Here is a 15,669-nt window from a genome sequence, read left to right as displayed (position 1 = left end):
AGAAACCCAAGTAGGCTCCATGCCCAGCATAGAGCCCAACGTGGGGCTAGATCTCATGACTCTGAGATCATGACCTGAGCCCAAACTCAAGAGTTGGATGTGCTTAACCAACTGAGCCACACAGGCGTGTTTACCCCCCTGCCCCCACCACCCGTAACCAGGAAGTCTTTAAAAATTTTTTTTAAACAATGTCTTCTCTTTCTCTACTTATATCTAGAATTCTTTCTTAAAATTCAAGTTTTCTTGGGCACCTGCATGGCTCAGTGGGTTAAAGCCTCTGCCTTCGGCTCAGGTCATGATCCCAGGGTCCTGGGATCGAGCCCTGCATCAAGCTCTCTGTTCAGCAGGGAACCTGCTTCCCTTCCTCTCTCTGCCTGCCTCTCTGCCTGCTTGTGATCTCTGTCAAACAAATAAATAAAATCTTTAAAAAAATCTTTTTTTAAATTTAAGTTTTCTTTATAATATATCCCATGGAAGCTTCATTAAGAGTCTCAAGCAAGAAGGACAGTCTATATGATGTTTATAAGGAAGATCTTGTACTTTAGCAAATTGTTAAGAATATTTAAAGCATAGTCATCTCAAAGTCTAAATTAGTACTTCCTAGGAGTTAAAGACTTGATTATCATCATTCCTGCTGATTCAATTACTAAATGGTAAGTGGGACCCTGATTCCCTAACAAAGAAACATGTGCTACATGTCCTTATTCTTCAAGTGCTTCATGAAACCACAGACCAAGGGTTGAAAATTTCAGTGCCTACAAGGACCAGATAAGCAACTTAGATTGGCTTAGACAAGCCAACTAGTAAGAAAAATGGACATCTGGGCTTGCAGCAAATAAGGGAGTGCCGTTCATTCCCAGGCTGGCCCATTTTGCAGTGCACCACAGGGTCACACTGATGGAGCACATTCAAAGAGAGGATAAAGATTTGTATAATTCTTGTGACAATTTTCTGGAAAATGGCAATAATGTCTTGTTCAACGAAATATGTAAATTGCCATGATTCCCTGACAGACAAAAATAAAAAACAAAGAAGGAAGAATCGCCTTTTACAAGTTTGTACAAAGACACTATATGGACTAGTGATGGTGCTAATCCTGCCTAAGGGAATTTGACCACTTCTGTGGGTCGCGTTCAGCAGCAAATTTTAAATCCTCCCAACAAATCTTCAACAAATGCAAGCAGGCCAGATCTACCCACTCAGCCCAGGAAGCAGAGATGGTTGTCCTGGTGACAAGTCCCACCACAAACTAAAAGGACTACTCAGATTTTGTGTTTAGGGCCAACCTATACATGGTGTAATTTCAATGATTTTTCTTCCTTTCCCATAAAATAAAAAAGTGCCTACTCAAATACTTTGAACAGGTAATCTAATGGTTATTATTCACATGTGGTAATAAAAGGTTTAAAATCAAATACCCAGTTTGATGCCTATTCATTCTTAAAATGTATTCAGAATTGAGAGACTAGAAAAGATCAGAATATGATAAAAAGTAGGTACCTAAAGATAGACATTACTAAGGGGGAAAGGAATGATAAAAGGAGATGCCTGGATAATAAAGATAAACTTTCCCTACTTCACAGTTTTACCGAAGGTGAGCCCTGTTGATTTTCAACTGTGAGTGAACAAAGACAAATTGTGTACGAAGGTATTTTTATCCTGCAAAGCTCTGAGGCTTTGTACAAACACCACCACATGCCAGTACTGCTTCTCAGGACTTAGAATTTAAATTTAAACACAGCTAAATGCATTTTTAAAAAAGTATTAATTCTTAAGAGAGTCACTAATCATGGTATAACAGTAAATCCGTAACTTTAAAATTTTTATTTTTGGCCATTTATGAGAATTTACTGAACATAAAGCTGTTAGAACAAAGATTAGATATATTTCCTGATCTCAAGGAGCTCACTATCTAGTAGAGATAAATAAAATTAATAAAAAGCAAAATGTGATTAGTGGTTTATTAGAAAAAATATAGCAGGAGCTTGGTGGAGATGGTGATTATTCTGTGTGGAAAAAAATGGTTGGTGACATTTCACATTTGAACGGAATCTTAAAGGACAATAAGGAGTCTGGCAAGCAGAAAACCAGGAACAGAGCACAGCAGACAGTGGAAGAATGCACAGGATACATCTGGCAAGTGTCAAAGTGGCCAGTTTTAAAACAATGCCCATTTGAGGTGGAATGGCAGCAGACTAAGAAGGGGCCAGAACCCCAAGAGAACAGGCAGATGTGCTATGGAACTCCAAAGACAAGAGATGCTTACACTGAGGCAATACCTACTCAGAAAGTTCCTCTCCTCTTTCTTCCAGTGAAAATACCAGAGAATTCGAAAGAAGGAAATCAGATGAAAACTTTGTTGTTTAATTATGCCAATAGTTGTGGGGGGAGGTGCCTGGGTGTCTCAAGTTGGCTGAATGTCTGCCTTTGGCTCAGGTCATGATCCCAGGGTCCTGGGATTGAGCCCTGAAGCAGGCTCCCTGCTCAAGGGTGGGGAGCTGTTTCTCCTTCTCCCCACTACTCATGCTCTCTCTCTCCCTCAAATAAGAAAAATCTTTATAAAAAATAATAAAGTAAAAATTATGCCAATGTTTTGATTCTTTATATATATTCCCAATAGCTTTTACAATCATTTGGAAATCCTCCTTTCATCAGAATACTAAATCTTCAGGTGTAGTCTATAGCTCAATGCTGGGGACAACAGCTGTTAATGGCTCTTCAGAGGAAATGGAGGCATTCTTACAGGGTAATCTCCCAAAGATCTTCTTCTTCTTCTTCTTTATCAAGGACTAAGAAGTCTTCCTCCTCCAAATAACACTCCCTATGAGGAACTGTTTTAGTCTGTTAAAAAAAAACATTCTAGGGCGCCTGGGTGGCTCAGTGGGTTAAGTCGCTGCCTTCGGCTTAGGTCACGATCTCAGGGTCCTGGGATCGAGTCCCGCATCGGGCTCTCTGCTCAGCGGGGAGCCTGCTTCCTCCTCTCTCTCTCTGCCTGCCTCTCTGCCTACTTGTGATCTCTCTCTGTCAAATAAATAAATAAAGTCTTTAAAAAAAAAAAAAAAACATTCTAGGTAAAACACTTTGCCTACCTTTTTTGGGTAGTTTTACTGCAATGGTATTTCTGCACTTTTACTACAGCTGTCTATTTATAATGTGCTTAAAAACTGTATTTTAATGATGACATCAGCCCCTTTCACATAATCCTTCACTTAAGGTGATAATTAAAAAGGAGCAGTACAGGGGTAAGGCTGTGAGAATAACAGCATGCTTAGGGCAAAGAAGGCCAGCTGCCTTCTTGGGTTAGCTCTTCAGAAGGACTTCCTGTTCCCTGGCGTTTAAAAAATTTTTTTGATTAAAAAAGATACATAGCTCCATATTTTAAAAATCATACATCTGGGTTCCTTAGGACAGTCAAGCTGGAGAAAGACCAAAGAACATTAGGAAAAGAGCTACAGCACTGATGATGTTGAGAATGTCTAGATAAAGCATGGCTAAAGCCCACAATACCACTGGATTTTATTTATGTGAGTCAATGAGTTTCTTCTATTTTTAAGCCTTTTATTTTTAATTTTTTAATGAAATTTTCATTTAATTAAGAAATGAATTTCTTTTAAGTCTGCACTGGCTTTTCTTTTAAGATTTTATTTACTTATTTGACAGAGAGAGGCAGCGAGAGAGGCAACACAAGCAGGGGGAATAGGAGAGGGAAAAAACAGGCTTCCTGCTGAGCAGGGAGCCCCATGCGGGGCTCCATCCCAGGACTCTGGGATCATGACCCGTGCCCAAGGTGGATGCCTAGAGACTGAGCCGCCCAAGCCCCTCCGCACTGGCTTTTCTAATAGGAACTGAAAGTACCTCAACTGATACTGATAAAAATATATTAATCATTAACCTCAACATTCACCAAAAACTGTTTCAAATGAGACTACCAGAAAGCTACAATCTAATATTATATTTCCCAGGTCATGAAATTATCTTTATAGAATTCTGAGTTGCTGTTATGACCTCAAATTTTATTGAGGATTAAAAGAAAAATGGTTTTTAATAAAACTTATTTTTAGCTTATTACTGATTTTAATAAAATTTATATAAAAATTTATATGAAAACATTAACACAGCACCACTGCATGCCCAACATTGTGTGGCTACTGGGAAGCACACAGTTTATGCTCAGCCATAGCAGTTCGACCCAGTCTAGAATTCCTGGTACTGTACACATTTCCTAAGCACCAGCACTTTCATTATTTGACTCTTATCTTTTAGTTCCCATTTTAAAAGTTAGCATTTCAGTGTATCCAGGCTATTCATATTGACCTGACATCCCCATTTTATGTGGGATGATTTGCACTGCTGTCTTAGGGTGTCGTCTTCTCTGGTTAGTGGCTGCTTTCTTTCCCAAAAGTATCTGTTTTAAACGATAGGTTATACGATTACCTTATTTGTAATTCATCCTACATTTATTTTTTAAATATAAAGGGACACAGCTATAAGAGACTCATCCTACTATGTAAGAAAAATCATTTACAAAATAATTATTCTTTACAAAATTTACATGGAAAAGAGTCAAAACTACAAGTACTAAATATATCCACATACTTGTTGAAATGTGGAAAAAAGAAAATGCTTCAGTGTTGTTATTGCATTGAAAAAAATTTTATTTGCAGAAACTTCTTTGGGCCCGAGTCTAGTTCACCCACATGAATCACATCACCCACAAATTACATAAAGATCTGAGTGAAGGGGTCCTTTTCCTCTTCCCTTATAATAACACATACTAAGACATTTTTTACCATAATATGAAACATCAGGAATCCAGGCAGGTACAGCCTGGTAACCTCTCCCCAAGAAAGAAAGTGAATCACAAGTTGCTTCCTACTATCTGGTGTCTTTGCATAGAAAAAAGACTCATTTTTTTCTTCTGTAGTCTATATTCTGTTCCCAAAGAGAAAGGTTTTTCTTAGGTTTTTGATGAAAGCCCACAAACACTGAAAAAATTACAAATAAAAATTCCGAGACAAGTATTTTTAGATCAGTTGGTGACATAAACATGTAGAAGTAAAAAGTAACATATTTTCCCATTACTATGACTTTTCTATAAGAAAACACACATTAGGGTGACTGTCTTATCTTTATGTCCCTTTATATTTTAAAGAGTACAACATGAATTAAAAGCTTGGTGAGTGTGTAATTTGTCATTTGACTATTAAAAAAGCCTCAAGGGGGCACTTGGCTGGCTAAGTTGGTGCAGTGTAGAACTCTTGATCTTAGGGTTGTGAGTTCAAGCCCCATGTTGGACAAAAAAAGCCTCAAGATGCTTAAAGTTACTCTTTTTTTTAAGATTTTATTTATTTATTTGTAAGAGAGAGTGAGAGCGAGCACAGGCAGACAGAGTGGAAGGCAGAGTCAGAGGGTGAAGCAGGCTCCCTGCGGAGCAAGGAGCCCGATGTGGGACTCGATCCCAGGACGCTGGGATCATGACCTGAGCCGAAGGCAGCTGCTTAACCAACTGAGCCACCCAGGCGTCCCTAAAGTTACTCTTAATAAAACACTAATTAAATAATTTAAAATGACTTTCAGAGAGGGAGGAGGAGGAAGGGGAAAGGGAGAAGAATAGAATCTCTAAGAGACTCTCTACAGAGCCCAACATGTAGTGCTTGTTCCCCAGAACCCCTGAAAGCAAGACCTGAGCCAAAATCAAGAGTCAGATGCTTAACTGACTGAGGGATCCAGGTACCCCATAAATTTTAATTAGTATGTCAAATATGAGTTGATATTAAATATATTTACATTCACCAACTCAAAATAAATTTCCTAATATTATTTAGATCAATTCAAATGTATATCAGGTAAAGAAAAAGTAACAGAAGCTGTGAAATACTTTTTCCTTTTTGTGTTTTAGCTTTTCTTGGTGGCTAAATGGATGCTTGCAGGATTTTATAATGTGATGGGATTGTACAAAGGACAATTACAGCATAGGATTAATTTCTTTCTTGTCCTGAATTTTATTGACTGATGGGTTCATATATTCCTTGCATTTACTGCAGTACTTATTTCCACCTTTAAATGAATAACAGAATCTTACAAACTAAGAGAATCTTACTTATGTTTAATACGGTCTATGTTCATAACTTGTGGCTAATTTATCAGCTAAAATTTAATAGCAGATAGCTACAGTACTTATTACTAAAATTAAATTCCCACTAAAGTAGCACTAATCATTCTTAAAGATTATTTTATGTAAGTGTAAAATATACTTTGTAAATATATACATTATGTTGCTAACAGTGTAGTTCAGCTACTATCTGCAAATATTATATAGTAAGACCTCAATGGTTAAAGAAAAAAACACTGATTTAGGGAAAGGTCTTCTTTGATAAAAAGGCTCTCTCCTCTAGTCCTCTGTAAATGGAAAATACATTTATTTTAAAGTTATTATTTAAAGTTATATTTAATTATAACTTTATATTCTGAAAAACTTTTTGTTGTTGATGAAATGCTTCTGTATTTGTTTTATAATCACTTTCCCCCTCCCAAAGGAAGATAAGGACGTATGGATGTATGCGCATGTGTGTGTGCACATATGCATGTATATATGAATTGAAAAATCAATCAGTCCAGGTTTCAAGTGCAGCTCTGAGTTAAAAAAAAAAAAATTTAAGAAGCTGAATGCTGCGGATTCCTACATTTCTGTACCTAGTTTTGCCATTCCTTTCTATTTCAACCCCACAAATACTTCTGGGTATTTATAATTTGTAATGCACTATGCTAAGTGTTCCGAATACAAACAGGAAGGAAATAAGAGAGAGGGAGAAATAAAGAAAAATCCACAGTCCCTGTTCTTATGAAGTTCATAGTCTTGGAGAAGATGCAACAATGCACGCCTAAACAATAGAAAATGTACACATTTATATGTACCGTTAAATTGAATAGGTAAGTATGTGGGAACGTAGAAAAGGAAGTGGCAGATCCTAACTGGAGTGTAGAGTTTCAGAAGATACGAGAAAGTTTCACTGAGTAAGTAACACGTGGGTTGATTTGAAAAGCTCAGAAGGATCCTGGCAGAAGTTAGATGAGGTATTCTAGGAAGAAGATGCAGCATAAAACTTAGAAGTGCCCAGCACATCCAGGATAACAATGTGTAGTGTGACACAACTAGATTATGTGTATCAAAAGGAGAACAGCTAAAAATACAGCCAAAAAGTGAGACAAGAGCCAGATTATCCAAAAACTCAAATACCATTATACGGGACCAGGCAGTCAGAAGGAGGCCCTGAAAACCTTGGAGTATATGTGTGAAATATCCAGGTGCCAGGTATCTTAAATACTGACCTGACAATTCTGTTCTCAAACACTTCTACTTTGATGTCACCTCCATCGGGATATCTGACTGTCCACTGATCAAAAGAACCACTATATTTCTATTCCCGCAACTATCCGGTCAGTAAACAGACGTTTCGGATAATCTGGTTGTGTGTGTGCGCGTGTGTGTGTTTTCCTTCAGTTTCAAAAACTGTAAACTCCCGAACCTGAAGGAAAACACACACACACACACACACACACACACACACACACACACACACACAGATTATAGGGTGCCTGGGTGGCTGTGCCAACCTGGTTGGTTATGCGACTGCCTTCAGCTGCCATCAGCTGGAGTCCTGGCATCAAGTCTCATCACAGGCTCCCTGCTTAGCAGGGAGTCTGCTTCTTCCTTTGACCTCTCCCCTTTCATGCTCTCTCTCTCTCTCAAATGAATAAATAAAATCTTAAAAAACAAACAACTCTAAACTCTCTGGAGCAAGAACAGTTAACTAGTGATTTTTTAAAATTGAGTCTTACCTCAATGATCTCATGACACATGTGAAAATGTTAAGTGATGATAAACAAAATACAGGTTGACCCTTGAATGGTGTAAGTCTGAACTGCACAGGTCCACTTATATATGGATTTTTCTTTTTTACAGTGCAGTACCATAAATGTATTTTTTCTTCCTTATGATTTTCTTAACGTTTTTTTCTCCTCTGGCTTACTTTATTGTAAGAATACAGTAATAATACATATAACATACAAAATATGTGTTAACTGACTATGTTATTGGTAAGGCTTCCAGTCAACAGCAGCTACTAGTCATGGTTTTGGGAAGCCGAAAGTGAAATGCAGAGTTTCAACTGTGCAAAGGGTGGAGACCCCAACCCCTTGTTGTTCAAATGTCAGCTGTACATGAGATACAACTTACAGCTTATATTACTTTCCTATTTTGATTAATCTACCCATCATTATTCTTCTTGCAGGTTAAGTACTTTCTGCTTTTTAAAGTTTTAATGTAAACTGTCAACCAAGATTTACATTAACATGGACATGGAAACTCTATGGTCTCTCCGGTCCCTCTCCCTTCATCAGTCTGAGGATTCGTAAAATAAGTGCATCCAAGCCACAACACAAGAGCCACCACCATCAGTCTGGGCCTAGAGAAATCCTCTGTCCCATGACCACTTAAGTATGAGATGGGTTCCTAAGTCCTATCAACTCTACCTCCAAATAGCCTCAAAACTTTGTCTTTCTTTTCCCTTCTGATTAGAACCACTTTGTTTAGTCACTTAGACATTTTGTACCTGGGTTATTACATCAGCCTCTAGATTACCTCACTGCTTTTGGTCTTACATTATGGCCAGGATGACCTATCCAAAACAGAAATCTCTTTGCTTTCCATATAGCTTCAAATTCTTCAGTGCCTCCCTAACAGCCACAGCACAGAGTCCAAATTCCTCACCAAAGCATATTAAGACTCAACAGATAATTTAGCAAGAATATAAAGATTTTCAATATTTTAAACCTTATCTCCTGCCACTTATTCACTCAAAAAAATACTTACTGACCACCTACATGTCATGAACTATTTTTTTTTTTAAATTTTATTTGAGAGGGGGAGAGAGCATGCACAAGAGAGCGAGTGTGAGCATGAGTGGGGGAAAGGGGGTGCGTGGGAAGGGCAGAGTGAGAGGAAGAAGGAGACTCCCTGCCAGAGAGCCAGATGCAGCGTTCATCCCAGGACCCTGAAATTATGACCTGAGCCAAAGGCAGATGCTTAACCGACTGAGCCACCCAGGTGCCCCGTCATGATCTATTCTAAACATCTGGGGTTGTGTGTGTGTATAAATGAACAAAATAGATGACTGTGTGCACATGTGTCCATGCACACACATACACACCAAAGAACCAACCATGGAAGTTTAAACTATACTAGGGCAAAGCTGGCAATAAATACAAGTAAATTACATAGTATATTACGAGTGGTATGATCTGTAAGAAAATACAAGTATAGAAAGAAGTAGGTTGGAAAAGCAGAATCTTAGAAGAGACTTTTATTGGAAAAGCAGAATCTTAGAAGAGACTTGAAAGAGGCATGGAGTGAGCCATGCAGTTATCTGCAGAAAGGATGTTCCCAGTAGGAAAGAAAATCTGGTGTAAAGGCCCTGATAAGGAAGTGCCTAGAGTGCTCAGGACTGCTAGGAGCTCACAGTAAGTAAAGGGGGAATGAGGGGAGAGAAGCTAAGGATGGGGAGAAGTGGGAAGAAGTGGGAAGTGGGAAGAAGTGGGAAGAGCATGATCATGTCGATCCCTGCAGAGAACTGGAAGGACTTAATTTTACTCTGAGTAATGAAGAAAGCATTGTGACTGACCAGTGAGCAGAGGAATGGCATGACTTGACAGATTCGGGAAGAACTGCTCTGACTCCTGCGCTGGCAGCAGACCAGAGTGGGCGGAGACAGAAGGAATGCTGCTAGGAGGCTACTGCAGTGATCTAGGTGAGACTTCATGGCAGATCACGTGGGTGGTGAGAAACAGACTTGTAGATGTGTAGTAATCTAAAGGTACGGTCAGTAAGATTTTTCTGACACACTGGATATGTGTGTGTGAAAGAGGATTCAAAAATGTCACCAAGATTTTTGGACTAAGAAAACGGGAGAACAGAGTTTGTACTAACTCAGATGAGAAGGACCACCAGTAGAGCAAGTTTTGGGGGAAAGCCTCGGAGAACAGTTTTTCATGTATTTAAAATGTCTAGTGGACATTCAACCAGGTTCTTGAGTATCCAAGTTTGGAGGTCAAAGCAGAGGTTTAGGGTGGAGATTCTGTTTGTTCTGCCTCAAACAATCCAGCATTCCAGGCTCACACAGAGTTCCCCAATGTCTTCCCCAAGTCTTTATATGAGTGCATCTTTAAAGACATGTCAAGTTTCGTCTATTTTATGAAACTCACATGATTATCATCTCCTGAATCACCCTGTTTCCTTAAGTCACTTAAGTAACTGAAATATGTAATGGCTGGTCTCTTAGCCCACTCAAAGGCTGAACAATTTTTGGTAAGAAAAAAAGCAGCCATTTCATTAACACAACAGGCAACCTGCCTAATCTCACCATCAGAAATCTTTACAAACCTTTAAAGAAAATTAGGACCACAAAAAAAGATCTTGGCAAGCAGCTCAGTAACCAGATTTTGTACTTTGCAATTTCACTGGTTATTTGAAGATGGTAAGTGTTCAAAAACACACACTGTATGATCAACTTCATAGGCTAAACACAAAGACAGAAACACCTCCTGCCTGTGTTCCAAAGTTATTTTCAGTTATAAAAAATTTTCATTTTGTCATCCTTTTCCTTGCCCTGGGGAGGCATTTAAATGAAGAATTATTGGACAAGAAAACAGTCTTTGTTTCGTTCCTGAGAGACACACTCTAATCTAATTGAGAAAAGAGGGAAATTAAAAAGATGATGTGGCATTATAGAGGATCCAGCTCAAGCAGCCTTTTTTTTTTTTAAGATCTATATATTTGTTTTAGAGAGTGAGAGAGAGCACATGCGCACGTGTGGTGGGGGAGTAGGGCAGAGAGAAAGGGAGAGAGAATCTTTAAGCAGACTCCAAGTTGGGCGGGGAGCCTGACATGGAGCGTGATCCCAAGACCCTGAGATCACCACCTAAGCTGAAACTAAGCACTGGATGCTTAACTAACTGCACCACCCAGGCGCCCCTCAAGCAGCTACTTCCAGCTGTGAGAACCCTGTTATCCAGAGAGGCTACCGCTAGCACCCAAACAGTGTGCTCCCCATTATGAGCTCTGGATAGCTATAATCTGCTAAAATTTAAGTTCCACAAGGGCAGAGAGTTTTGCCTGTTTTGTTCACTACTCTTTCACACGGTAGTGCTGAATGAACAAACTTACAATTCTGAAGTACACAAAGCTGAAATACATTCAATATAAAGTATAAAACAAGGGATGCCTTGCTGGCTCAGTTAATACAGCACATGACTCTCAATCTTGGGGCTGTGAGTTCGAGCCCCACAGGAGGTGTAGAGTTACTTAAAATAAAAAAAGCCTTCATGGTTTTAGAAAATTCCTCTCTGAAAGTCAAAAAATAAGAGTACCAAGAATTTGCAATCATTCTCTTCAAATATTAATTACAAAATGTTAACCATATACAACACTGGGGGAGGGAGGATCTAATGTGAAATCTCTAACAAAGTAGTAAGTTTATAAAAAGTTCTCTGTAAATCAAGAGAAAAGGATGATATTCTAGCAACTATACTTGCTTTATACTGTATAGTATTTCAGAAACTTCATTATGCAAAAAGTATAGCCTTTAAAAATAAGATAGTACAAATACATTACATGTGTTTAGAGAATCAAGATCTATAATGTTGACTAGTATAAAAAGAAGTATAAAAAGTTTCACTCCAGGTTATATTAAAAGAGTAGCTTAAAACAACCCAAATACACAGCCAGGTTCTGAAAATTCCCTTGCCAAAAAAACTTACTTGTTTTTTTTTTTTTTTTTAATTGAAGTATAATTGACATATACCATTTCATTAGTTTCAGGTATTCAACATAATGATTTGAAATATATATATTGCAAAATGATCACAATAAGTCTAGTTAACATGATGTCACCATATCTACTTCTTGTGATGAGAATTTTTAAGATCTATTCTCTTAACAACTTTCAAAATGCAAAACAGTAATATTAACTATAGTCACCATGCTGTACATTATAACCCCAGGACTTAATTATTATTATTATTTTTTAAAGATTTTATTTGTTTATTTGACAGACAGAGATCACAAGTAGTCAGAGAGGCAGGCAGAGAGAGGAGGAAGCAGGCTCCCTGCTGAGCAGAGAGCCTGATGTGTAGCTTGATCCCAGGCCCCTGAGATCATGACCTGAGCCGAAGGCAGAGGCTTTAACCCACTGAGCCACCCAGGTACCCCCAGGACTTAATTATTTTATAACTAGAAGTTTGTTCTTAATGTAAAAATTAAAGTTTTAAAGTAAAACAGCCTTTGAAGAAAACACTTTCAACATAGCCACAGTTTTCATGCAGTTAAGAAGCAATCTAATATACGTATTTCAATCCCCAAAAGGAAATAGCGGGTATTATCTTAAAGTTAAAGAACACCAACCTTTTTAATCTCATGTAGTTTTCACTGGCCGCAGGTCGGCATTCAGCTCTTTGTACCACTATTCCTTCCAATGAAAGTTTGTCTTGAATGGAAAGAAAAATAAATTAACAAATGTATTCAGAGATAACCCTGACCATTTTTAAGATTTTACCTTAACATACTAACCACAGTAATGATGATTAGAATCAAACGTAATAATACAAATCAAAGAACTAAAGGAATACTTGTAAGTTTATAGTAACATCATTGGTCAGAATAGAGAAAGACCTTACTCTTGGTGAGTAAAAAACTTAGCTTGTCAGGTTTGTTTACTGGGCTGCTGCAGCTCCTTGCCAATACAACTTTTATATATTTAACTTTTTATAAAGAGGGTGACTTACTAGGGCATAAAATCAAATTTTAAAAAATTTGAAGGGAGTGGAGACTACAACAAATTTAGCAGAGAAGTAACTTCTGAAAACCCAGCTAGTCTAAACCACTAAAATTAAAGGTAATATGTATCTGTATGTGTGGGTGACCACACACACATGCAAATAAAATTCTAGAATACACTGTGACTAGAATAGCTAGCCTAGAAAATACTATAAACTGGGCAAGGCTAGTTGTCCAGGCTAAACACTGTCTAGGCTATACTGTGTACCACTTCTGTCTGCCAGTTGCTCTTCTATTTTCCAGCAGATTTACTAACTTGGGTATGTCCAAGTTAGAGCTTTAACTGCTATGGATATTTGTCCAAACAGGGGCAATTTTTCCTACCAATAGTAAGAATTCTTAAGGTGACGCTACCACAAAATTCAAGAGAAACCAAAAAGGTAAACAACAGTTAGCACTTACTATGGGACTACTATGGACTAAACACTGGTAAATTCACCTTACAGACCTTAATAGTACACATAAATTATCCCATGACGGCACCAGCTCTCCTACTGTCCGGAAATGTACAACTATGGTTAGGAAGCTATGGTTCAGTCTTGATTTCATGAGAATTCATCCAGGTTTTGAGAAGAGATTCAGGAAATCCTTTGGCTCATCAGCAATGCATTTATGATTCATCTCTTCAGGGCAAATGACTTCGTGCATTCCCTTAACATTAACTAAATGCCTAATATGTAAAGGGCACCATCTAAGCATTTGGAATCAAAGATGAGTAAGACATAGTACTCTTTCCAAGAAGCACAGAGTTTCCTGGGGTGGGGGAGGAGGGCAGATAAATGGACCAAAATGTAGAGCGCAGCTTGTACCACGCCAACATGATTTACATTAGAAAATCTTCCTTATGGTGACTTTTCTTGATTTTGTCTCCAAACTCCAGGAGACTCCTTACCGTAGCGCCTAACTGTGAATGCACAGGCAATCCAATAGTTGAGGAATTCCTCAGTGCAACATATGCAACTAATCTCAAGTACACGCTATCAGATGTCTGGAAAAAGCAATGACGAGAAGCATGCCTACCTTATATCAAAATGTTAGGAAGGAAACAAAACCATAATTATTTTGTATTAAATTTAAATGTCTAAAAATAATTTCCCCTTGTTAATCAGTTTAGTAAGATTGAGATTAAAATCTGAATTTCCCAAATCTTATATTTGAGTTTGCATTTCCACTGAAGTTGAAAATTCTACCTAGAAAAATTACTGGTATAACAATAGCAAGATCTGGGGAATTTCTATGTATAAGATATGTTAAATGCCTGAGAAAGTCCTCTATTAAAACAAAAATCAATCCTTTTAAAAAAACTAAACAACTTAGAATACTATACCATCCCTGAAAACAATTTACTTATATATGTAGGTGTTTCACTGAATACTAAAAGAGCTATCTATTAATACCATCTGTGAATGTTTCCCCACTTATTTAAAGTAATATCTACTTCAGGTAGATAGGCTGAATTCAATTTTTAGTTAAAGGATCTGCTGTCAATGTTCTCCATACAATACCTGAGAGAGTAAGAAGTTTTCAAAGCACCTGCCCATCTCAACTTGGAAACTACTCTCATCACTATTCTCCAATCAAGGTCACTCTCACAAAGCAATAAAATTCACTTCCCCAAACCATAATTTCCTGTCCATCACATCCCCTTTTCAAATCTAAAATAGCTTTCCAATGCTTCTCAAGTGAAAGAGAAGTCTTAATCATCTGCAATGGATTTTCCCACTGACTGGTTGCTCTTAAATAACCCCACATCTCTGTTAGCTTGTTCCCTTTCTCCTTTTTTTTTTTTTTTTAAAGATTTTATTTATGTATTTGACAGAGACTGCAAGTAGGCAGAGAGGCACGCAGAGAAGGGGTGGTGGGAGCAGGCTCCCCGCTGAGCAGAGAGCCTGATGCAGGGCTCAATCCCAGGACCCTGAGATCATGACCTGAGCCAAAGGCAGAGGCTTTAACCCACTGAGCAACCCAAGTGCCCCCCCTTTTAAGTAAATTTTAAAAGCCAATTTACTTATGATAAAACCTCCTAAGCAAGATTTAAAGCCTTCACAATTTTTAAAAGCCTTATAGGAAAATGTTTCCATATTCTTTCCACTAACCATGCTTCTTTTCCTCTTCAAAACATTGCTTAAGATTTCGAGGGAAAGATATTAAATACATTATATTTTAAAGGCATCCTGGGGCGCCTGGGCGGCTCAGTGGGTTAAAGCCTCTGCCTTCGGATCAGATCATGATCCCAGGGTCCTGGGATTAAGCCCTGCATCAGGCGCCCTGAGCCTGCTTCCCCCCCACCTACCCCGCCCTCCCACCTGGCTCTCTGCCTACTTATGATCTCTGTCAAATAAATAAAATCTTTAAAAAAAAATAAAAAAATAAAGGCATCTGAAAGCACCCATTTGGACACCACTGCAGTTTATTACAGACCATGTTCATTAATACAGGGACCCTCACTTAAAACCACTTTGTTAGGCTAGTTTAAAAGACCATGAATACTTGAAACACATCAGGAATAACAAAGACATAAAGAAAGCATGGCTCCTGTCCTCAAGGAGTAGAGTCTAGTGCAGCCATTCAAATGACTTCTGTGACACAGATTCTTAAAAAGTATTGAGGGCCCCCAAAGAGCTTTTATGTGGGTTGTACCTTTTGCTATTTATCATATTAGAAACTAAAACTAAGAAATGTTGAGAAAATCGGAACTGAAAAAGGCAGAAGCCTTGGTATTATTATGAATAGTTTTGACTTATAGGCTCCTTGAAAAGGTCTCAGGAATCCCTCTACCC

At 38.2% G+C, this 15,669-nt stretch overlaps 1 protein-coding gene across 1 annotated transcript in view; it reads right to left on the bottom strand.

Moving 5' to 3' along the window:
- The window catches only part of GTF2F2 (general transcription factor IIF subunit 2), a 152,297-nt gene that overhangs the window by 54,234 nt on the left and 82,394 nt on the right, over positions 1 to 15,669 (bottom strand). Inside the window, exon 5 of the mRNA XM_059143962.1 lies at positions 12,458 to 12,539. Within this exon, the coding sequence (XP_058999945.1) occupies positions 12,458 to 12,539 (82 nt within the window). The remainder of the gene's footprint in view (positions 1 to 12,457; positions 12,540 to 15,669) is intronic.

Source organism: Mustela lutreola, chromosome 13, assembly GCF_030435805.1.
Source record: "Mustela lutreola isolate mMusLut2 chromosome 13, mMusLut2.pri, whole genome shotgun sequence".
Taxonomy (NCBI): Eukaryota; Metazoa; Chordata; class Mammalia; order Carnivora; family Mustelidae; genus Mustela; species Mustela lutreola.
This window is presented reverse-complemented; position numbering and strand designations above follow the sequence as displayed.